At 52.6% G+C, this 23,679-nt stretch overlaps 1 protein-coding gene across 3 annotated transcripts in view; it reads right to left on the bottom strand.

The window, feature by feature from the left end:
* Window positions 1-305: 305 nt before the first annotated feature.
* Window positions 306-23,679, bottom strand: part of NECAB3 (N-terminal EF-hand calcium binding protein 3) — a 105,473-nt gene continuing 82,099 nt past the window's right edge. The window contains exons 6-13 of one of the 3 annotated variants that reach the window (XM_073309904.1): window positions 18,886-19,022; window positions 16,940-17,061; window positions 15,907-15,986; window positions 15,124-15,177; window positions 13,974-14,089; window positions 10,759-10,836; window positions 10,161-10,252; window positions 306-6,989 (exon numbers count right to left, since the gene is read on the bottom strand). In XM_073309904.1, the coding sequence (XP_073166005.1) occupies window positions 6,871-6,989; window positions 10,161-10,252; window positions 10,759-10,836; window positions 13,974-14,089; window positions 15,124-15,177; window positions 15,907-15,986; window positions 16,940-17,061; window positions 18,886-19,022 (798 nt within the window). In that variant the 3' untranslated portion in view covers window positions 306-6,870. Of the gene's footprint in view, window positions 7,166-10,160; window positions 10,253-10,758; window positions 10,837-13,973; window positions 14,090-15,123; window positions 15,178-15,906; window positions 15,987-16,939; window positions 17,062-18,885; window positions 19,023-23,679 lie in introns of all 3 variants that reach the window. The other 2 variants (XM_073309906.1, XM_073309905.1) reach the window with 2 other exon arrangements.

Genomic DNA, 23,679 nt, shown 5'->3' with positions numbered 1-23,679 from the left:
CATGCCAACTCCTATTCCCAATGCCCAACGCTATAATCAGTCAGTTCCCTAACAATGTCCTGCCCCAGACTTCTGTGTTCATTACCCACACAATGTCCTATACACACATGCCAAGTCCTTGGCTAAAAAGACAATAAAAAGCTTCAAATTTATGCTCAGTAAGAACACATTCCTTTGGCAAAGATACTGGAACAATGAGCAGGACTTCAGAGTACATTGAAAAGGTTCCATTTGGTAAAACACATTCCTTCTGCGGCTGTTATTCTAACAAGGTACTTATAAAAATGATTCATAAGAGGCAGCCAAAAATTGACCCACGCCCAGGAAATGCACCAGCACTAGGCAGCAGCGTGGAACTGTTTATTCACAGACAAGAGACTTGGCATACACAGCTACAGTGCAAGTCTGAATATTTAATACAGTTATAATCTTGTATATACAGAAAGAGAATTGTAATTAACTAAGCAGCCCTGTGTAATAATTGATACGGCTGTTTTTCTGGCTCAGGTGACTTTTGCTTATCTTTTTCTAACTATGCTCTTCCTTTTTGCTTTAATGTTTTAAAGCCCCAGATTCACACTGTAGCATAGCAAAGACACGGACACCACCTCCTAGCTCAGAGACGCCATGCAGGTCCCTGGGAGGACATTTCATTTTGCTTTTAGAGTGCAAGGAATTTTGAAGGCCAAAAACCACCCCTGAAAGAAATGATACAATTTAGTTCAAAGCGTAAATTGGGAATCACCCCATTTCAGTCAGTTGGGTGGGGGGGGGCCCACCAGTGGCATCTGGGGGGCTGCAGTGCTTTCATATGCAGTGGAAGGTGCTGGATGTGCATGGGGGTTTACATTTTACATGCTGTTGAGTTGTATCCTCACCAGTCTGCTGGCAGACTCAGGGCAGGATCATTTGATGGGGGCATGCCACAGGGGGCCTTGTGTCCTCTCAGCTCCCCAGAGGGGCCCATGCTCCTCGGCTCTGATCGTTTGCCTACCCTTGAGAAACTGATCTCCCAGAAACTCCATTCTGATAGTCGGCTTGGCTCCCCCAGGACTAGCTGCTATTCTGCTTCCCTTACAGGCTCCAAACTCCAAGCCTAGCCAGAGGGCAGAGGATGAGAACCAAGATCTGCCTTGTGGAGTCGAGAGCAGAATTTTGCCTTTCGGACTCAATCCTGGTTGTGCTGCACTCCCTCAGGTCCCCTTGACGTCCCAGAGAACCAAGCATGCTCAGGAGGTCACAGGATCAGTACAAGCAGAACCTGGAGAGAGGAAGAGACTCCGGCAGCATTTAGCTCAGAACTGCTCCAGTTGGTGGAGGACTATGCTAACAACCTGGGACTTTGGCTGGACCGGGTACTAGCCAGACACAAAAATCCTGCCAACAGCCCTAGTACCCCTCTGCCATGTTTAACAATATGGGAGCTGATGTGTGTTACTCATTTGCCCCTCATTCATGCTTCCCAGGGCTACTCTAGCTTTCCCACGCCCACTCCATCTGGAACGATTAGGGCTGGTAGCTAAGCAGAGGGCAGGTATAGAAATAACAGCACTTACAATGGTGCTTAGGGAGCTGTCGCGCCAAGGAGTTTGGAGTTTGCCACTTGGAGTTTGCCAAACTCAATGAGCAAAGGCCAAGCTGGCTCTGCAGCCCTGGGGGCTAGCGGGGTCATGCAGGTCAGATTCAGTCTTAATGCAAGGGAACGAGTGCAAGGGAATGAGACGTGCTCCTGCTGTCATGACAGACACTCGGGGCTATTGTTCACACCCATCCGGTTTACAGGAGGCTGCTGCAGGACAGCTGGATTTGCTTTGCAAGGAACCTCACCTAAGTGACACCTTAGGCCACGGGCTTGCCCTGAGCTGCTCAGGATTTGCTTACAGCGTTAACGAATGCTGTGGCAGAGACAAGGGACGGTTTGTGCAGAGCTCAGGACTACTGGCCAAAGCCAGTCCTGCCGTGTCAGGTCTACCTACAGCTGGGAGTTCCTCTGTTCTCAGCCCACCTGGGAGCCTGGCCTGGCCTCCCCTGGCTGCGGGCTGGGAACAGGCCATGCTAAGGCTGCAGGAGCCTGGGCAGGACAGAAGGGGTGTGAATCTCAGTGCTGAACCAGCCAGCAGGCATCTCTGTACCCACTTTGGGAGGAGGGAGACATGCAAGAGGGGGTGGGGAAGAGCAGGGAGGGTGGCAGGATCGCTGCAGTGGGGGAGCGTTTCTTCCTGTATGGAGGAAACTTTGTTAACCCAGTAACATGCCTGAACCACTGCCCACAGCTGGAATCCAAATTGTTATGCTTACACCTGGAAACAGCCGTAAGGCCTTTGTAGCAGCCTTAGTGCTAACGAACCAGGAGGGGAGGGGGAAGGGAGTGACCATGAGGAGTAAACGTGACCCTGTGCCCTCCTGACCTGAGCTTTTTGCCAAAGCATGTGGTTTGCAAGATGGAAAGTCTGGGGATAGTTAACTTTTGCACTGTGAAATGCAGCCAGTTAACTGATGGGCAAGCAAGGCAGGAAAACGCCACACTTAGCGTCTGCTGAGCAGGTTTTGGTGAATGGGCTGTTTCATACTAACAATTTGGGTATAAAAAGAGGAAGAAATCTGGGCTCGGTGGACACTTGAACCACCTCTCGAGTTTCCCCTGCAGACGGAAGGCTGATCACTGGCTGACTAATCCACGCGAGACCTCCTCAAGACCCTGGGTAAATATGAATCTGGGGGTAATTTGGGGTGTTCTGCTAACCTGTTGCAGGCATGTGGAAGTGCTGGAGATGAAATAAAGTAGAAGCTTTGAGTGAAAGCATTTTTGTTTGCCTGCTTGCATCAACTCTCTATCAGCCAGTTGGCCGTGTCTCCATTTATTTCCTGCCACCCCCTTACAGGAAGTAACGTTACCAAGAGCTTTGGGTTCAGCAAAACCCTGGGTAACACTCCCAGGGCCCCACGGATACAAACAGCCTCTGGATGCTACCAGGCTAAACCTCACGGGCCAGAGTCTCTGGGGGCGACACTCCCTGCAAGCAGGCCCCTCTGGCGACAGTGACATTATATGAACTAAGAACTGGGCTCTGCATGGCACAACCCCACGAAGACTGTCCTGCCCCCGTTTATAACACCACCCCAGGTAGTTCACACTTCTGCACAGTGCCTGTCTCTGTGGCAATGCCTTTGGGATCTTTATTCCCTGCTTTTCTCAGTGAGTTGACACTCACCAATGGCATTTGTTTCTCTAATCAGTTTGTTATTAGTTCTCATGATGCACGAGCACATTGCGGGACCCCTGGGCTGCCAGCACTGCTGGGGCCCTTTTAAACCTGAACCTAGGATCATTTGCATTGGACTCTTTGATGACATACTGTGGGTATTATCATTTTATTAGCATTAGATTCTTTCTGTTTTTGGCAGACTCTACATTTTGATGCTCAGCCAGTGTCCCAAAAACACCAGGATGTAAACTCAACCTGGAACCCTCCTATTCCATTAAGCTGCCCCAGGTTGGATTCCTTCGTTCGGTGCAGAAGTTGACCCTTTGAAATGGACACAAAATTTAAACATGTATTGAGAGCAAGGGGAGAATGGCTGTTCGCATCACGCAGAATTCCAGCCTGTGACGTGGATCACTGGGATTTTACCCCAGGAACTTCCATTGTTCAGAAAGGGAGCAGACTTTCTGTGCTCTGCTTCTTCTGGGCTAGAACAGAGTATTTTATGGGGCACTTGCTATAAAATAGGGAATGAGGAAATTCTATCTGTGACCAGATGGCTCCTGTTAGCCCAGCGAGATGGAGGGACTCAGCAGTGCCAGGCCACAAGGCCGCTGGTTTAGGTCTTACCCTGAGTCACTTTTAGGACTGTTGCCCAGAGGGTGTTTGCTGCTGACTGGGAGGTGCAAGAGTGGCTGGCACAGCTCCATGATACAGATACAACAAATGCAATTGTAACCACAAGCTGGTCACGTACCTCAGATCTGGAGTGTCTGACCTTCTGCTGGTAGATTGCTAAGATGATTAAAGCAACAAATAGGGGAGATGACCCAATGCCACCTGTGGCATGTGCTTTCTGAAAGAAACAAAGGGACTGATCCTGCATCCTTCATAGGAATAGTTTTGCCATTGAATGCAATGGGAGCTGGATTGGGCCTTATGAGAACAAGGCAGAACTCCCAGTGAAAACACTAGAGGGCTGCCAGACTCAGGCCTGATAGGATATTATGCACCCCCCTCCCAGGGGTGGCTGCATGGGCTGCAAGAGGGAATTAATGCTGCATTGGAATCAGGGCCGGCTCGAGGCACCAGCAAAACAAGCAGGTGCTTGGGGCGGCACATTTCTAGGGGCGGCGTTCCGGCGCCGGCCACGCCGCCCCTAGAAACGTGGCCCCCGCTGCCCCCACTCCGCCTCCATCTGCTCCCCTGAGTGCGCCGCCGCTCGGCTTCTCCCCCCTCCCTCCCAGGCTTGCCGCGCGCCAAACGCTGCAAGCCTGGGAGGGAAGGAGGCGAAGCGGAGCGGTGGCGTGTTCGGGGGAGGCGGCATTGGTGGAGCGGAGGCGAGCTGGGGCGGGGAGCGGTTCCTCTACCCCCCCCCACCCGTTACTTCCTGCGCTCCCCTCCCCACCCTCACTCACCTCCGCTTTGCCTGCTCCCCTGGACGCGCTGCCTCTCCCTCGCCTGAGAGGGAGGGGGGAGAAGCAGAGCAGAGGCGTGTTCAGGGGAGCAGGAGGAGCGGAGGTGAGCTAGGGTGGGGGTTGTGGGGGGGGGAGCTGCAGGAAGCAATGGGGGGGGGAATGCGGTACACCCGGGGGAGGAGGCAGGGCCGGGGATTTGGGGAAGAGGCGGCGTTGGGGCAGAGCTGGGGGCGGGGGGGGGCACAAAAAAAACCGGGGGAGGCCAAACATTTTTTTGCTTGGGGAGGCAAAAATCCTAGAGCCGGCCCTGACTGGAATAGCAGCTGACCTTCTGTTCACACCTGCCCAGGGTCGTGAGTGCTTTGCCAAAGGCTGGGTCACTCACACGCTGACAGCAGGCGAAGGGGCCCTGGCAGGTTAGATACACCAGGCATTTTTCTTTCACCCAACAGCAGCTGTTCTTTTGGTTGTACTAAATCAGAAACACCCGGCTGGGGCTATTCTTACAGTCGGGCCTCCCGCCTATGACGTGTATGAGCAGCTGGACATGCCACACCTAGGGCTGGAGTCCCCACCGCTTTGTGTGATGGCCACCAGCTGAGAATTTGAACCACGGACCTGCAGGAGCTGGAGCTTAAAGCCAAGTCTCTGTAATTGGAGGCTGTCACAATTCACAATTCACATGGCTACCACTCTGAAACAATTCATAGAGTGTTGCTGGCCTGTGGTATACAGGCAGGCAGACTAGATGACTTGGGGACCCCTTCTGGCCTTAAACTCTATGACTGGGGAGGAACCTGGAACCCACACTCACCTGTGGGCTACGTATTCTCTTTGTGCTGTCACGTGCACCATGGGCCTAGAATGCCACCTCTGGTGGGTGTGAGAGGAGACTGCTGGGTTGGTAGCATTTGGCACCCACGTTCAGCACATGTGGATGACTGCACTGAGGTGTGAAATGCCTCTACCTCCTGGGAGCAGAGTGTTCTGAGCTGGCACCTAGGGAGATTTCCCATTCACACCACACGACCTGCCAGAAGATTAATCAAATAACTCTACTGCTGGTAGGCTTCTCGCCATGGTAATGTCTATTTAAATCGCTCTGACCTGACATCACACAGTGGAGTGAGCGTAGGTGTCTGGGTTTCATCTTCAGACGTTTAAAGGACCATGAGATTGGACGTGCACGAAAATATTTCCTAGCTAGCAGTGGTGATAAGAGATAGATTGCCAGCCTGGGAGGCTGACATCCTCCACCCAGCCCCATGTGTAGTTATAATGTGGCTAGGGCAGTGCAAGCTGCCAAACACATCACCTTGCCCATGGGCTTGGATTTCAACCCAGTGGCATCCCTGCTAGAAGTGAGAGGGAGCTCAGGCGCCAAGGGCCATTCAGTTGTTGGCTGCTCTGCGGGGACAGCCAACGGGGAGGCTGACCAGTGCCCATTATGCTGTGGGGGTACCTACACGCAGGAGTTGTTTTGGGGACATAGACACGTGTCTTGATAGGAACTGCAGTGAGGCCATCCAACTCCACGCGACAGAATTAGGCCAGTGCCGCCGGTTAGTGCAACAGCTCTAAGACTAAGGTGAGTCCACCACCAACCACAGCCTTAAAGAGGCCTGGCTGGGGCCGGGAGGGCTGAAATTAGAGCTCATGGGTGTGGCTGGCAGGCATGGGTGCACACTCTGCCTGCCCTCTGCTCTCCCTGACTACTGTATTGCTGTGCCTAGGCAGGGAGAGTGGAGCACACGGCTTGTCTAGAGGTGTTGTGGGACCTTGGCAGAGATTTGGATCCAGCCGTCCCGCACTGATCCCCAGAGGACCTGTGGATGGCCTGGCTCCACTGATCCCGCTCAGAGCACAGAAGATCCCCCCATTTCCCCACACTGCCATCCCCCAAAGGGCCCGTAGTGCAGTGGCTGGACACAGCTCAATACAGAGTCCCTCAGTGCCTTGCCATGAATTCAACACCAGGTGAGTGCCAGAGAACAATAAACGTCCCTTGTCCTCCATTCCCTGTTCCCCCCAGTCCGGATCAGGCTCAGCACTGCCGTCTCTGCAGCGCTCCCAGCCCCCCGGCCCAGGCCAAGGTGAGTTCTGCCCCCCGCACGTCATCACACGACTCTGGACTTCAGGCCAGCCCGACATCAAGTATCTTGGTAGCCACTTCTTTATCCGCGGGCGTGGGCACGGGTGTGCTCCCCTCCCCATCATTCTTCGAAGATGGTACATTCAGGGGCGGAGCGTCATAGCTGGAAAGGCTGATTGGCTGGCAGCAATGTGACATCATTGTGGAAAGTCACACTGCGCGGGGAGAGGGATAAACGACTCCCGGGAAGGACAGCCTGGTGCAGCCGGGAAATGCCTGCAGGAGGAGGGAGAAGACCGCACTGTACAAGCCACGCGAGAGGGGAGGCTGCAGACGCACTGGGGAGGGAGAGGCAGGGGTCTGGGAGTGAGGATTCCTCGTCCGTCCGCGCGCCGGCTGCTGTTCGGAGCGGGCCGCAGAGGATCAGTTATTGTTCACAATCCACCAGGAGGCTGGGAAAGCAAACGGGGAAAGAGCATGAGCCACGAAGAGCTAAAGGGGGCCCTCATCTATATTGTCGAGTGCACAGGGAAAAGACAGGGAGAGCTGGGTTCTACCCCAGAGACTTCCCCGTGGCCCTGGGCAGGCGGCTGACTCTGTCTGGGCCTCAGTCCCCCTTCTAGAGAATGGGTCTACTATCCAGGGGTTGAAGGGATTGATTCACTAAGTGCTTTGAGAGCCTCAGGCGCTCAGTGCGGGGTAAGTCGGCTGTGGGGCAGGTGGGAGCCCCTCTGCTCACTCACCCCAGGACGAACTGCCCCCAGGCTCGCAGCCATGGGATTCTCATACCCCTCCCTGCCCTGGCACAGCACCAAGGCCACGGTCCGCCCTGAGGTTTCACACTGGCTAAACGGCACAGAAGTCACGGCGAGTTTTGCCTGTGCAAGGATGTGAGCATCAAGCCTAGCAGCATTTCCAACCCCCTGGGTTGTTCCCCCGCCCCACTAAACAAGGCAGAAATACTGGGACTAAATGTACTTAACGCCTTGAGCCGGAATCCAGCCCCAGCTCTGAGCCCTGCCCAGCACAGGGGGCTCTTCAGTTCATTTTGCCTGGCTGTGTCAGCTCGATACACAGGCAGGGCCCCTTTTAGCTCAGCGACAGCCCCTCCCTGCCAAGAACAGGAGATGTGCAAAAGGCAACCTCTCCCTCCAAAGTGGCACTGGGTGCCCCCAGCAGAGCCAGGCAGAGGGCACCTGCTGCCCTCCTCTCCCCTGGGTCAGTTCTGGCGATGGCCCTGCTGGACGTTAGCTTCCTGTTTTGCTGCTGACTCTTGCTAGGACAGCTCCTAATCACTGCTCAGCTGTGCCTTCCCCATAGGTCAGCAGGACGCACTGTGCAATGCAGTCGCAAGGGACACAGCTGGGAGGCAGGGGCTGCACCAGCAGGACTGGAGCAAGGAGGAGGAACATGACAATGGGGTAGAGAATATAATCCAGATTAGCCACATGCTGAGCTCAGATCCCGGTGGGGCTCTGGGGCGATGGTGGACCTGGGCTGGTTTTTGTTTTATCTACCCCTGCTTAAGGCTGGCTGAGGCAGTGGCAGATTTAGAGTTAGTGGGGCCCTGTGCTCAGCTTCATTTTTGCCCCCCTTTGCCCACCCCCCTCCAGGGGGAGCATTCTCTTTTATCCCCCCCCACCACCCTTTTTCATTCTTTTTTTCTCTATTCTCCTCTTGGGACTCAAAGTTGGGGTGCGGGGTCTGGGTGGGAGTTAGGGTGCAGGAGGGGGCTCAGGGTTGGGGTGCAGAGTCTGGGAGGGAGCTACAGTGTGGAAGCAGGCTGCGGGTTGGGGTGCAGGGTCTGGGTGAGAGTAAGGGTGCAGAAGCAGGCTGGGGGTGGGGTCTAGGTGAGAGGGTGTGGGAGGGGGTTCAGGGCTGGGGGTGAGGGGTCTGGGTGGGAGTTAGGGTGCAAGAGGGGCTCAGGGCTGGGGCAGGCAGGGGATTGGGGTGAGAAGTGCTTACCTGGCACAGCTCTGGTTTGGTGCGGGCAGTGCAGGTGGCTCCGCGGGCCCCCTGCAGCTCCCACTGGCCGCGATTCTTGGACCCACTGCCCCCCCACCAGGCAGGGCTGGAATGCGGGGCTTTAGGGGCTGCAGCCCAGGGCCCCGGGCTAAGGGGGCCCTGGGCTGCAACCCCTAAAGCCCACCCCCTTTCTGACTCCAGCTCTGTGAGCACAGGCTGGAGGACTCAGGAGGAGCAGGGGCAGCGGCGCAGCCGGCAGCCAGAGAGAAGCAGCGGTTTCCCCTTCAATGCGCCGCTTCTCTCTGGCTGGCTACGCGGCCGCCCTGTGCTCCTCCTGAGTTCTTTGGCCTGAGCTCGCGGTGCTCCTGCCACCCACACCTCCCGCCTGCTCCCCTGTCCCCTGCAGTCCGGCCCCATGGAGCAGCACCCCCGTGGGGGGCGCGTCGGTGCTGAGCTGCCCAAGTGTCCGGCCCTGGGGCCCCCTGTTGTTGGAGGGCTCTGTGCCAGGGCACCCTGTGTTTAATGGTAAACCCGACCCTGGTCTGAGGTTCTCCCTCAGTGCCCTTGCAATCAGGAAGACCATATTTCCAGAAGGCCTGAGGCCTGGGCTCCCTGCTAAATCTGCATTAAGGTGCCTTACAATGAAATTTAGGCACAAATCTGAGCACTTGCCCCTCTGCCGACCTGCCTTGTGCTCCTCACACAGAGCTGGGGCAGGAAAATGGGACCACAATTTCTGTCCACAAATGGGAATGAGGCCTGAGCTACCCATTCGGGCCACATCTTGGAATATAGGGCAGGGGCAGGGCTGGGAGTTCAATGCAGCAATTTAAGACAAGAGCCAGGTTGCTGGCAGAAGGGTCTCGCACCTGAGTAGAGATCTGTGACCCAGGAAAGGCTGATAGGGCCATCAGAAAGCTGACCAAAAATACACCAGAGATGAAGGCAAACAGCATCACAGCGTGTAGCATGCTTATCGCCTCTTGTAATAGTAACAGCTATTAATAAATCATTTGCATCACTGTGGTAGCTCTTTATACATTCATAGCTCTTTACAAGCCTTAACTAATTCATTAATCCTGCTTGTCTTTCTCTCTCTCTCTTGCCTGCTTCCTAACTGTTTACAGAATAAATTTTGCAAGAGCTGGGGTTTCAGCCTCAATATTCTGGCCAAATTAATATTTGAACAGTTACATTCTGTCTCCCTAAATTCCTTCTGCAGCTAAGTTTACATCCTCACTTCCTGTTCTTAACTGTTGGATAGTGTTGCTCTGTGCTGTTAAACAGTTACTGTGTTCCGCCGCAGAGCTGGCTGCATTGCAGTGGTGGGTGAATGGATTCCTACAGTACTATATGGGTGTATACAGTATATAATGACGTCACTGGGCGTTATTCCTGAGTAAAGGCGGCAGAATGGAATCCATAGTTTGCAATTCCCGTTAGCAGCTCATCTCAATATGTTTGGGCATAAGAGTACCCCACCTGGGAAGAGCATGGTGGTCACAAGCTCTGGAGACTTCAGCACGTCAATGATGGCCCACTGGAACGTCTTGCTGTAGCTGGACTGCAAGTGACTGCAAAGAAATACGGAGAGTTAGGACAATGTCAAAGCCAGTATGATTGTGTCAGAGCCAGCCTGCACATTGATATACAGGGGTGGGGCAGAGCTTTTGTGTGGGTGTGCAAGAGAGGAAGAGTGTACGCAGACACTTGCCACCCTTGTGCGCACGCACGAGAGGACCGGGGCAGGGGGCAGTCCTTGCACTCCCCAGAGCAGAACACCTTCTGTCTCAAATGTGCTGATAATGTACTCATCCACACATGATAGTGGTTAGCACATCATTCAAAATGTCAATGCCCCCTTGTGGTCATTTGATCCTGCTGCCCTGTGCAGATAGGTGTAAATAACTAGACAGGTCAAATCAGGGAGGCGGTAACCACTGGTAGGTGCAGGAAGAAGTGGAAAAGGGTGAGCATCCTGAATAGAAATCCCATCTTGTTTCTTTCACAAGAATTGCACTTGGATGCAGCCTTCCTCAGTCTGGACACCTTCAGCAATGAATTGCAATTAGCCTCAAACCTTCTCCATGAAGTCACGTCCTGCCAGAACTCATAGAGAATGAAGCAGGCCTCGCTCGTCAGCTTGCGGGAAGACACGCTGCAGGGGCAATAATGAATGCTCTCAGTACGTCAGCTTCTTGAAAACCGGGGTGGGGGGAAAAAGCCAGTTTGGGTTCACGCAAATGTTCCAACGGTTTCAAAATGTTTTGTTTCACTTTTGACCTTTTTGTTTTAAAAATGTTTTTTTTTTACTGTAATTAGCTTAAAATTTGAAAGAAAAAGTTGTTTGGAACGGGAAACCGGGAGTTTTTCGTTTGGAAAATGTCAAAAAGGGCCGTTTCAATTCTTTACAAACTTTTTTTTCAAAAATGTTTTCAGTCAAGAGCTGAACACATTGGTGCAGGGAACTGGAACGGAAGGGTTAGCAACACTTAGCATATATATAGCTCTTTACATGGTCAAAGCACTGTATGGACACATTAACTCATTCATGCTCACAGTGATTGGTCCCATTTTACAGAGGAAGAAAGTGAGGCAGAAAGCTGGAGGGAGGTGTTCAAGGTCACACCGTAAGAGAGTAGCAGAGCCAAGATGAGACCCCAGACCCTACTGTTTGCCCACCCCACACTCATACCTCTAACCTACACCAGCTTCCAGAGTGGTAAGTGCCTGACATTTTCACACCATGGGGGGAGGGGGGAAGAGAGACAGCACATACAGATTGTGAAATGCCTGAAGGAGAATTTCCCAGTCAACTCTAATGTAATTCTTTTGACCAGGAAAGGAACATAGACCCAATTGCCCTAACGCACACCCTGCGGAGCAAAGGTAACAATTACTGCAATCAAACGAACAAACCAAACAGCAGAATCCAAGACAATGCAATTAACTTGGAGCTGTGCTGGAGTGCATCACAGCTGTTGTGTTCGCAGAGTTACTGACTCACTGGGCCCTCGGAAGGCACTTTGTGAAAGGCATCAGAGAAACTTTCCTTCTAGGCTAATCTAACTAGAGCGGCTCACCATTTTTCATGTGGCCAGCCTTCCTGCAGAAAAACACGGTTTCATTGAAACCAATCTTTTTCATGTGGAAATGACAATTCTGAGGAGAAATTACAACGTTCCTCCACAGCAAATCCCATATGTTTTATTTAAATAGAAAATCCGAAGTGACATTTTAAATGGACACAAAATGAGAATTTTCTATTCCCAACCCGTTCGACACTTCCTGCAGGAAAACTGACATCTTTCAGCTAAACCGCATTTGGGGACTTGCCACAGACAGCCCAGGGAGCCTGGGGCAGAATCAGACAGCTCCCCCAGCTCTGGGTCATTGCTGCCTTGTTTTTTTGAATTCAGCTCTTTTGGACTGCTGGGGTGAGGGACGTGCCTTTGGCTTAGACAGAGAGAGGCCTTCAGCCTCAGGGGCTCTCAACCAGACACGTTTCACCAGCACTACTGACCCTTTCAAACCAAAGGGGAATGGTGGACACAGTACTGAAATGTGATTGATGTACCCCACCTGACCCTTCCTCCCTTTATCTCTCATCTCATGCTATGCCATTGTAACATGCCACGGTCACTTACAGCACACCCCGCAGCCACGATCCGAGCCAGGACTTTCAGCACCAAAGCCACAGGCCTCCTTAGCGAGGAGTGAGTAGCGAGGCTGTTATAGGTGCTGGGAGCACCCGCTAGAGGGAGACGGGGTGACACAATGCAATCGGAGGTGTGGCTGCACTTTGCGTGGGCATTCCTGTGCCAGCTTTAATCTAGCCAGCACAGCTAAAAATAGCAGTGAAGACAGTGACGTGGACCCCGGCACAGGCTGCACGAGCGTGCACAGAGCCCGGGGGACGCACTCATATTGCTAGCCCACGCTAGGATCTGGCTGCCACTTGTTCTGAGTCACGCAAGGTAGATTAAAGCTAGCACCGGTAGGCGAACCCGAGCGGCAGTCACACCTCTGACTCAGGAGCGGCGGAAGCACCCTGAAAGTGGGGGGCGGGGGGGCCACAGGCACCTGAACTGACGCCCCGCCCCCACGCCATCTCTTCCCCCGAGGCCCCACTCCCCCATCCGCTCCTCTCTGCCCCCACTTTTAAAGTGGGAGGGCCATGGCTCCCTGGCCCCCCCGTTACGGAGCCCCCGCTCTGACTGCCATGTAGACAAACCCTCGGCCAAAATGTTATGACGGTATAACAACACTCCATCCTTCCACAGCCTCTGCCAGCTGAGGCTCTCGAGTGATTATTGTGACTATTTTACAGAAAAGGACACTGAGAGGCAACCAGGTTAACTAACATGCCTATGCAGCAAGCCAGTGACAGCGAAGAATCAGATCCAGGTCTCCCGATTCTCAGCTCCCTGCTGTGACCACCAGGCCATGCTACCCATCATGCCCATAGCTCCCCATTCATACCTCTGTGGTCTGGTCAATGAATTCATCAGCCATATACCACGCTCCATAAAAGACACTTCTTTCAGCTCTAGCACTAAGGGCCAGATTTTCAAAGTTATTGAGGTGCTTAAACGGGATTTTCAAAGGTGCTTAAGCAGTTTCGATGCCTAGGCCCAGGTCTGCAAAGGTATTTAGGTGCCTAACTTCCATTGACTTGAATGGGAATGCAATGCCTCCCTTCCTTAGATGTTTTGTTAATCCCACCGGTGCTGATCAGCATCTTTAGGTACCTAAACCCCTTTGAAAATCTGGCCCCAATTCCCCAACGGGAGCAGCTGTGGGGGGCACCTCCTTTGTTGCTTGGCAAAAGGGAAGAATTTACCCAATTTCTTCTTTCAAGGGAAAAAGAGAATTACGATATTGGGAGGAGGGGACTGGGTATCAAGACTCCTGGGTCTTTTTCAGCTCTGCCACTGACTTGTGGGGTAAGATTTTGGTCAAGTTTCTCCATTTCCAGTCTGTAAGAGGAATAATAATAATTCACAGTAATAACAGTAATACTTCCCTATATGACATAGGGATCTAGTGTTGTAGCATTTCCCTACTTCTCAGCTGTGTTGCAAGGATGGATGAGTTAACGTCTGCCTGGTGTCTCTGCAGTGCTGTACAGGTGCTAACCGTCATTATTTAGAGCACTTCCTTCATGTGTTGTGGGATTCCTGAACGCTTGTACAGTTTGGATGTAAGGTGTGAAGCACCATGATCAGCGACATTACCGACACCCATATTTCCTCCAGCCAAATGTCTGACTCCTCAGCTGCCCAGGAGACTTACTGTAAGCAGCGGCTCTGTCCGGCTGTGAGCTCTGTGTAGGATTGGAGTGCCTGGTGGAATCCCTCTAAGCCGCTCTCTGTCACCGACAGCTGTCTCTGAGCCACCAGGATGTGGGGCTGCAGGGAGAGAGGGCACAGTTAGGACTCCAGGCCAGACCTGCAGGCCCTTGCTAGAGGCAAAGGTGCCGACACATTGAGAGGGTCAGTACTCTTGCTCCAGGAGCTCGCTGGGGCTGCCCTTTGTACTACAGACTCGCTGTCCCCTCTGCTTTCCCCTGCCCATCACACTGCATGGTGGCTCATTAGGCCAGGGCCTCTCGAGTCGTGTAATGAACACGTGGCGGGTGCTGAGAGGCGCCGTCTCCTCTGTTAACTGAGCAGTGATGAACTGCTGCCAAGGTTGCAAGTGCAGAACTGCAACAGGCCACCCTGGGAGCGAGGAGCTGTAACGCATACCCTGCCTGATCCGCAGGGAGCGGGGCCACTACTGCCTCTCCCGGTCTCCGCAAGGCTAGGGGCGTGGTGAATTAGTGCACGCTGCAGCCACCTGGTCACATCCCCTCCAGTCAGCTCCACTGGCCCCCTGTGCCCTCTCCCTGGGGCAAGAGAGGACATAGCTGCTATACCTGGGGGGTCATAGGGACTTTCCACCACAGGGTCCCTTCCATCCGGGTTTAAACTGGCTTGCTCCTGCATGGAGTTGGCCCAGTGTCTCATGGGACTCACATGCAGAACATTCCCTCTGAGCCCACGGGCTTCCTTTGGACTCATTCAGGTGTGGCCCTTTCTTCACATGCAGCCCCGTGGATTGAAACACGCTCTCCTCAGAGGAACCATTTAGCAGATGGAACTTATGCCCTAGTCTGCCCACCATTCTGGTTCCCTTGCCTATCAATCTGGGGTGCGAGACCATGGAACAATGACTCCAGCTTCAGAGCGAAGCCGGGGACTCTCTCTGGTGAGTTCAACCGGGAATGTGCGCGTCTGTCTGCGCTCAGGCAGGCGTGCACATCCGTGCGTCAATGCAGGGATGGGAGGCCTGTACCCGTCTGCACCTGCACGTGAGTGGATGTGTGTGTGAGACAGAGAGAGAGAATCTCTTTGTGTCTCGGTGCTAGCAATCAATGGAAAGCAGCAGGCCTAGAACTTACAGCATTTCTCCCTTTGCAAGCAACTTCTTCTTTTAGAGGCTCCAGCCTTGGGCTCTGCATTTGTAAAAAAGCAAAATCATTGCTAATATGAGAATCTAATTACAGGGGAAAACAAGGGTGGGGTCAGGGCCGGCCTTGGTTCTGGGTGGGCGGCCCAGGGCAGCAGGCCAAAGAGGGCACCATGAGCAGGGTTTGCCTGAGTCTCACCTGACCTGCCGAGAGCTGGCTGGGCTGACGGAGGAGGCAGGCAGGCAGGCAGGCGAGCAGCAGCGTCTGGAGAGGGTGGAGGGATCCACGCTGCAGCGGGGCAGTTGGACAACCAGCCAGGTGACTCCTCCGGAGCAGGGGTGCCCCTCCATGGGGGCTTCAAGAGAGTCCCTACTAGACATTAACCCACTGGCCAAACCAACTTGGGACTTGACAGAGCAGTGATCTGCTCCGGAGAGGCTGGGGACTTGAAGACCAAGGGTGGTGGCACCTCAGCAGAGCTCTGCAGGGAAGGTCCAGCGGGGAGTAGGAGGGGGACTGGTGGGTCAGGACTGAGCTGTCCCAGACCTGAAAGAACAAGGGGTGCTCAGGTCAGGAGTGGGTCCATTAGCAGAGCTGAGAGGGGGCCCAGAACCAGAACAGCAGGGAGTGCTGCAGGTCAGGACTGAGGCGAGTCAGAGGTGATGCTGCACTGGCTGAGATGCAGAGGTCCATGCCCACACTCGCAGGGGGGCTGCGGGGTGGGGTTGAGCTGTATTACCATACGCGGAACAAGTCTTCCCTCTACCCACGCACCTTGCATTCCAGTTTGTCAATGAGCTGCTGTAGCCTGTTAATCTGAGCTGCCCACTGGCTGTCAGCTTCGACACAAACCCCTAGATGGAAAATGGACAGGGAGATGCCATTGTTAGCCAGGTTCACACAGGGATGGCTCAGTTCACCCACACCCTGGCTGTCTGCCCCAGCTCTTTATACAGACTAGGTCCTCTGGCAGTAGGCACAACAGATGAAGAAAGTGGTGAATCTTTATTGCTGCCTTTTAGCATTTACGGGACAGATTTATTTGGCATTGATTGGCTCTGGAAGGCAGACAATATTTTACTCTCTTTCTGCCTAAATAATACACCCTTCCTTGAGACTGCAGGCAATGTCGGCAATGTCTGAATTTCACTGCTAGCGGGATGGGAGCCCTCTGGATTTCTTGTGATTTATGCGACTAGGATGAGCCGATCCTGGTCCCACTGATGTTAATGCCAAAGTACCAGTTGGGATTCAGCTAGGCGTTCAGAGGTGCAGGTGCTGATCTGAACTATTGCCACGGACTGCTGGATCGATGGGGACGGGAGGGGAGCAGGGAGGCTGTGGGGTGGTCTGGATTGCGGGGGCGGGCAGGGCTTAGAATCACATGGATAAACTCCTGAACATTTGGATCTAAACCGGACCCAATCTCTGATCCTTACTCCAAAGGAAACTGAGACGCTCCAACTAAGTACAGATAGGATGGTCCCCGGAACATTAGCACTGGTGTCCTTCCTGGCAGTGGGACTGCGTACAGAACAATAACCTGATCTGACTTCCTGCAGAACGTTGGTTCAGATATTTCCCCATCCACCAAGCTAGGCCAAATCACAGAAAGACACACGAGGCTCCCTTGAACTCGGGCATTATAAATCACATCCGTGAGGGAAAGCGGACTCAGAGCTGGTGTTCACACCCTCCCACGTCTCATTGTAACCCACACCGCCACCCTCCAAAGGCAGCAAGGTCCCAAGAGACAGGCGGCACAATGGTAATGGCTTCTCCCTCATCCACCTGGCCCTGCCAATACCTGTAGTAAGCATCCCGGAATAGGGATCCGTTGGAGACAAGCAGACGGTCTTCTGAGCTCTGCGCCCACATCTCCTGCCAGATCTCAGGCCAATGAAGACTTCAGATTTCTTCAAGTCTTTCCTAAAAACAAAAACGGATGTACTCAGCGCAGACCGCCGGCTACACCCTCCCCTGTGTCTGCCATCCCCGGCTTCCCCGTGGGAGTGGGTTGTGCAGGCACCGCACACAGGTGGGGAAACCAGAGAGACAATCATGTTTTCACTAACTGAGATCTATTGGAGGCCTGACCCGGAATGTTAGATGACACCAGAAGGAAGAAACCAAGACCTTGTGGCCGAGCAGAAAGAGCTCAGGTTCTGCCCATTGGCACGTGTGCTGCCCAAACTCTCAGACCTGGCCGACTGGCACAGTCGCACCCCCTCCTGGGCCTGCACACGAATGCTCAAACGACAACAGAAAACCAGCTACTGTTGTCCAGCTCAGTCATCCAGGAGCATCTCAGACCTGATCCGGAGCAGTGCTGACTGCGCACTCAAGCCCCACTCTCATCTTACTAGGTGCTTCTTCAAACAAACTCCCATTCAAGTCAGCCAGTGGCTGGACTGGAGCAGGCAGACTGAGCAGTACCCCTCGCAGGGACTGGCTGGCCCAGAGCGGGCGGGCTGGGCAGAGCCTGTGCTGGGGACCAGTTGAGCTGAAGCAGTTGGGGCAGGCAGTGCCTGGGTTTTTTTTTCCAGTGGTCTGCACAGCTCTCAGGGTACAGCTACACTGCACGCTCCTTACAGCAGCCTGGAGAGGGCAGACACTGCCCGCCCCCTTAATCCAGGTATAAATAGCAGTGTAGATGGTGGGACACTGCTTAGGTGAGCAGAGTACAGACATGCCAGAACCTTTGGCTATGTACTTTACATGGCTCTCTGCATGCCCAAGCAGTGCCTCTCCCGTCTACACTGGTATCCTGCTGCCTCCCCTCGCCAGAGCCCTTCCCAGACACAGTGAAAGGCTCCAGCCGCAGGGAAAAGCTCCCGCAGTGGGGAAAGGCTCTGGAAGAGGGCAGGAGGCAGTGGGGAAAGGCTCTGGCAGCTCCCTGTGCTGGGCAAAGGCTCCGGCAGTGGGGAAAGGCTCTGGCAGCTCCCTGTGCTGGGCAAAGGCTCCGGCAGTGGGGAAAGGCTCTGGAAGAGGGCAGGAGGCAGTGGGGAAAGGCTCTGGCAGCTCCCTGTGCTGGGCAAAGGCTCCGGCAGTGGGGATAGGCTCTGGCAGCTCCCTGGGGTGGGGAAAGGCTCCGGTAGCAGGGAGAAGGCAATGGGGAAAGCAGCTGGCTGCTGCTGGAAGCTTTTCCCCACGGCCTCCCCCGGCCAGAGCCTTGCCCGGCCACGTGCAGCTGCGCAGCGCAGTGTGGACTCAGCCTGCCCTTCACTGCCGTGCGTAGTTACACATACACTACACGCCACCATCAGTGACGTGCAGTGTAGACATTGCCTCAGAGCAAGACACAAAGGAGCGTGTCAGAAGAACAGGGATGCAATCCGGAGAGTGCAGTAACAGCGTGTCCGGGAGTGCCTCCAGCCTCTGGCCCTCGCTGGAGCGGTGTTTCCTCAGCTCTGTTTGCTGGTAACTAAGGGGGCAAAGCGGGCAGTGGGGCTCAGGAACGAAGCCAAAGAGGAGCATCACGTGGCAACGAGAGTTCCCCTAACTTTGCCAGCACCAATATCTCGGAGGGCGGGTCAGCTGCGTTAATATGCAGTCACTGGGGGGGGGGGGGGGGTTTCGTAGCATTAACACCCTGCTGCAATGTGGGCTCTCTTGGGAGGCCATTAGCCAAAGCCACATTGGGAACCAAGCACAAACGGGTAGGTCCCAAATGCACAGCTCACCATGGGCCACGCTCCCTGCCTCCCATCTGGGCCGATACCAGCTGCCCCACGCCAGCTGCCCCGGCTTTACCTCTCCCAGCCGGCCTGCTCTTCGATCGTGTCCGAGGCGCACTCCAGCGAGGCCTGCAGGGTCTGCAGCTGGGTCCTGGTCTCCCGCAGCAGGAAGCGGGTCACAAACTGCTCCATCTTGGAGGAACTCTCGTACTCCTGTGGGGAAGGAGAGAGAGGGAACGTCGCACCTGATGCCAGATCAGGTACTCCAGGAGACCTCTCTGCTGGGCTGCAGCCTCCTCTCCTGTAATGTCCCAGGCCCATCTCGCTCCCACCCAGCGCCTCACTGGGCCTTGGCAGATGCAGCTGCTGAAGAGCCCGTCCCAGATTTTATACGCAACCCAGAGCCATACGGGGAGATCAGTTCATTCTACACAATAATGGTGCTGCCACTGTGGCACCTTCCCTCCAAAGAGCTCCAGGCACCGGAATAGCATTCAAAGCCCCTCCCAAGCCCCCAGGCAGGGAGGCTAATGCACTCCCACTTATCAGGTGGGGAAACTGAGGCACGAGCGGAGCGTTTTTCATGCTTGGAGCAGGTGAATAAATATATAGAAATGTTGCAGACTTTAATACTGGGTTGGCTTTGCATTTCTGTAAAGACCTTAGAGCCTTGAGATAAGTGCTGGGAACATCAATAAATGCCTTGTCCAAGGACACTGAGAAAGTCAGTGGCAGAGCCTGGGACAAGAATTTAGGAATCTCAGCTTCCGATCCTCTGCCCTAACCACTCGCTTGTACAGCTTCTTGTGCCCAGCAGAGCTGGATATAGGCAAGACAGTTGATAGCTCTTCAGCTCCCTATTGAGCCGTAGTGTATTAAATGCTAGAAATGATCGCGGGATGTGTGGTGGGGGTGGGCAATTTAAAACAGAAATCAGATTAAAGGGAAACCACAGCTGGCCTCCACTTGTCAGGCACAGTCAGCTCCAAACTGCAAGGAAGCTAATGGCATTTTCACAGGTCAAACCTCTTCAGGAGTTCTCATTTGCAGGCTCTCAGAAGCGCTGGATATTGAATGCACTGTTTTGGAAAAGAGAATCATTCGGCAACAATCGGCAGTTCTCTAGTGCAGTGCAAGACTCAGTTACTAGCTGCAGAAGGTATCCCTGGGACAAAAAGCACAGCACAGTGAGCATCAACGGGCCTCCCCATTGGCAGCTTCACAGAGGCCAAGGAGTTGGACTGAATGGGCCAGGCAGACCAAACACGCTCCTCTAGCCCAGAGGCAGGTGGGGTAGCACAGCAGAACGTGCCCCGTTGCTATCCTGGTGTGCTGGTTTTGTGACCAACAAAAAGACAGTTCTCAACCAGGGGTACTCAGAGCTCTTCCAGAGGGTACATCAGCTCATCTAGATATTCGCCCGGTTTTATAACAGGCTACATAAAAAGCACTAGCCAAGTCAGGACAAACGAAAATTCATAGACAATGATTTGTTTAAACTGCTCTGCACACTGTGCATTGAAATGTAAGTACAATATTTGTATTCCAATTGATTGATTTTATAACGATATGGTAAAGATGAGAAAGTCCGCCATGTTTCAGTACTAGTGTGCTGGGACACGTTTGTATTTTTATGTCTGATTTTGTAAGGTTCTAAGTGAGGTGAAACTTGGGGGTACGCAAGACAATTCAGACTCTTGAAAGGGGTACAGAAGTCTGGAAAGGTTGAGAACCACTGGACTAGAGTCCCCAGGGCAGCCCATCCAGTGCCTCTCCCCATCGCCGAATGCACACCCACTGCCCCCAAAGAGAATCATTTGAAATTGTCATTGCATAGGCAGGGACTGGACCAGCAGCTTCTTTCCTCTCAGGTTAAACTCAGTACACAAATGCAACTAGCAAGTAGGTCAAATTTATCCTTGGTTTAACTCCATTGACTTCCAAGGAGAGGCAGCAGGAAAGAATATGGCCCTCTGTGTGCTGGACCACTCAGAATATGAGAACCATTGAGCTCAGCCAGCAGCTGGGAGCCCGGATGTCTCTCTGCCTTCATACATAGCACTTCTGGCTTGAACTAACCTAGGCTGGACTCTCTGTGAACCAAATTCAGACATTCATCAGCCCCATTGGTGACTTGGTGAGAGATCTCTGATCCAGGACAAGGCTTGCCTCATCAGAGCTAAAGTTTCCAGTTGCAGTTCAAAGTGACACAAGCATAAGTTTGAGAATAGGCTTTTTCTACAAAATCCATATAAAAATATCCCACCATTATCATGTTATCAGTGATGGATACTGTCTGTGGAAGGAGGTGAGAGATCTCCAATATCCAGAAGTCTGGGCATCCTGATGGTCAGTGTAGGAGAGAATTCAAGGGATATTTTTTAAACACAGATAAAATCATTTTTACTCCTGAAGCTGGAAACAAAATGTGTCCAATGTTAACAGTGAAAATCAGAAACTGATAAATATCCAATAACTATAACACAACAGAAATTCTCCTGATCAGTGCCCTGATTCAGTGGTCCAGCCCTATTCAGCAGAACACCCCGGCACACGCTTAACTTTAGGCATTTGCTTAAATCCTGTCAAGTCCAAAGGAAGTTGCTCATATTCTTAAGTGCTTTGCTGAACTGTGGCCAAAGACCGAGCATTGCAGAGCAGGAGGGATCATGTTCCTTTGCTAGCCTGTTGTTTTGCAGATTATAAGCAGAGGTGAGCCACAAAGTATACGGGGCATGCAGCTAACACTCCTTGTTGTGGAGAATAAAGCTGACTGGAAAGTCATGGGCATTTTAATAATATTACATGCTTTTCTAGCACGTTTCCCAGAAATCTCAAAGTATTACACCTCACAACAGCCCGTCTCATGGGCAAATATTTACTATGCCCACTTAACAGTGTCATAGTATCACAGTCTATCTTAAACAAGAGACAATTATTAACCAAAACTTCTACAACTACAGTCACAGACCAGTAGGCTTTCACCCAGCTTGAGTTCCAGCTTTCTTTCTCTTGTTTACCACAGACCACATCCTGTCTGGAATACTGTACAGCACACAGAGACATCCAGCAGCTGAACTATATGCTGCAGATAAACATACCATTATAAGCAGATGGAGGATCTGAGATACAGAAAGTGACTTGCTGAAGGTCATACAGCAAATCAGTGGCAAGGCTGGGAAGAAATCCCAGGGATCCTGATGCCCAATCACCAACTCTAGCTGCTAGACACCACTTCTCTGATAGACACTGAGCTAAGGTCACCACCTCCTGCAGGACACTGATATGACTGGGACGAGCTTACATCACCACAGAAAGGTGAAATAAACATAAAATTTTCCCATTAAAGAACCCAGAGAACTGGGTGCAGTGAAGGGGAATATGACTGGAGCACTGAGAAAAATGGAGATAACCAGTCGAATTTAGAAAATGCTCCCTCAGGAAAATCACGTGGCAGTACAAAGGGGAAGAACTGGTACTGCCTTCCTGAGGAGGCAAGAGAATTTCCGGAGGTGGTGCAAGGGGACAGAACTAGAAGTAAAAGGAAGCATTTAAGCCAAACAACATTTAGGCTAAATATCAGGGACATTTGCAACTAGACTGGACTATGTGCTATTAAATATACTGGAGGCAACAATCCTGAGTCAGCCAAGCAGATGAGTTAGGTGTGTCATAGCAAGTCTTCTCTGTCTTCTGGTTGCATGGCTAAAACTGGTCCAGGTTACTCCAAGGTTCTTTTTCATCCTTAGATCCATTTAAAAGAACAGTGTCTAGATGTCTCTCTCCTTTTCAGGTACTTTTTCCTTCTCGGGTTTTTTAGCCACCATTGTTTTCCTTAAAAAGCAGATGATGACTCTGGGAATGTCACAGAAAATGTTATTCGGAAATAGAAGTTTAAAGGCTGGCCTGCCCTTCTGCATCCACCATTTGGGAGTATCCGGTGCCCCAGGGGCAGTTTTGCATCCTCAAGATGTGTGGATTGAGCTGCTGTCATGCAGGGGTCTAACTAACTACCTGGCACATGGCCACAACTGAGGTAGACAGCTACATAACATCAGATTGGTGGGGCTTTGGCATGAACGCAGCATTTCCCACCTGAAGCTATAAGCCTTTTTGCACCATCACATTGTTTTCTCTGCTGAGAGATCAAAACCAAAGATCAGGGCTCAAGTAGGAAGTGACAGGATACCTTTTGCCTGCAGCCAGAGCAGATGGTGCTGTGATCCTAACAACTAAGTAGTACTTGGACATGGCCTATACTTGGACGGGAGACCTGCAAGGGACATTGGGTACTGCAAGTAGTGATGCTGGTAGTTCACTAGGAGTGCTCTGCCTTCTCAGTCCATTATGAGAGTGGCAGCAGCGGGCTCCTAGGGATGCAAAAGGTTTCCCAATCACTGGTAGTTACTAAAGATCCCATGTCAATTTTTGCAAGAGCAGGGATGTTAAACCAGCATCTTGGTCACTTTGTCGTCTTAAAATTCATCCATGTGCTTCACTGGATCTGGGACTTGTCTCTACTTTCTATCCCAAAGTGCTGGGCAGTGTGGCACTTTGTGTTTTGCTGTGTTACAATCAGAGGTGGTGGCTGCATTACACATAGGTGATCCCTGGGTATATGACCCACCTCTAAAATAAAAGGCCAGATCCACTTCACTTATGCCCACTAAACAATACTTTAGTCTGCCGTCTGAACTGTCTTTAATGGGACCACTCAGCAAAATTACACAATATGAGTGACTAGTACTGGGTCAGCTCATTATCAGGCAGGGATGAGGGAAGGAACGAGCTGCATGTGGCCCAAACTGATTTGAGGGTCTCCTTAGCATCATTCAGATCCACCCAGTGGAATCTGCTCCCAGCGCTCCAC

The sequence above is a fragment of the Lepidochelys kempii genome, chromosome 13 (genome assembly GCF_965140265.1).
Source record: "Lepidochelys kempii isolate rLepKem1 chromosome 13, rLepKem1.hap2, whole genome shotgun sequence".
Taxonomy (NCBI): Eukaryota; Metazoa; Chordata; order Testudines; family Cheloniidae; genus Lepidochelys; species Lepidochelys kempii.
Note: the sequence above shows the minus strand (reverse complement) of the source record. Positions and strands in the feature narration are given on the sequence as shown.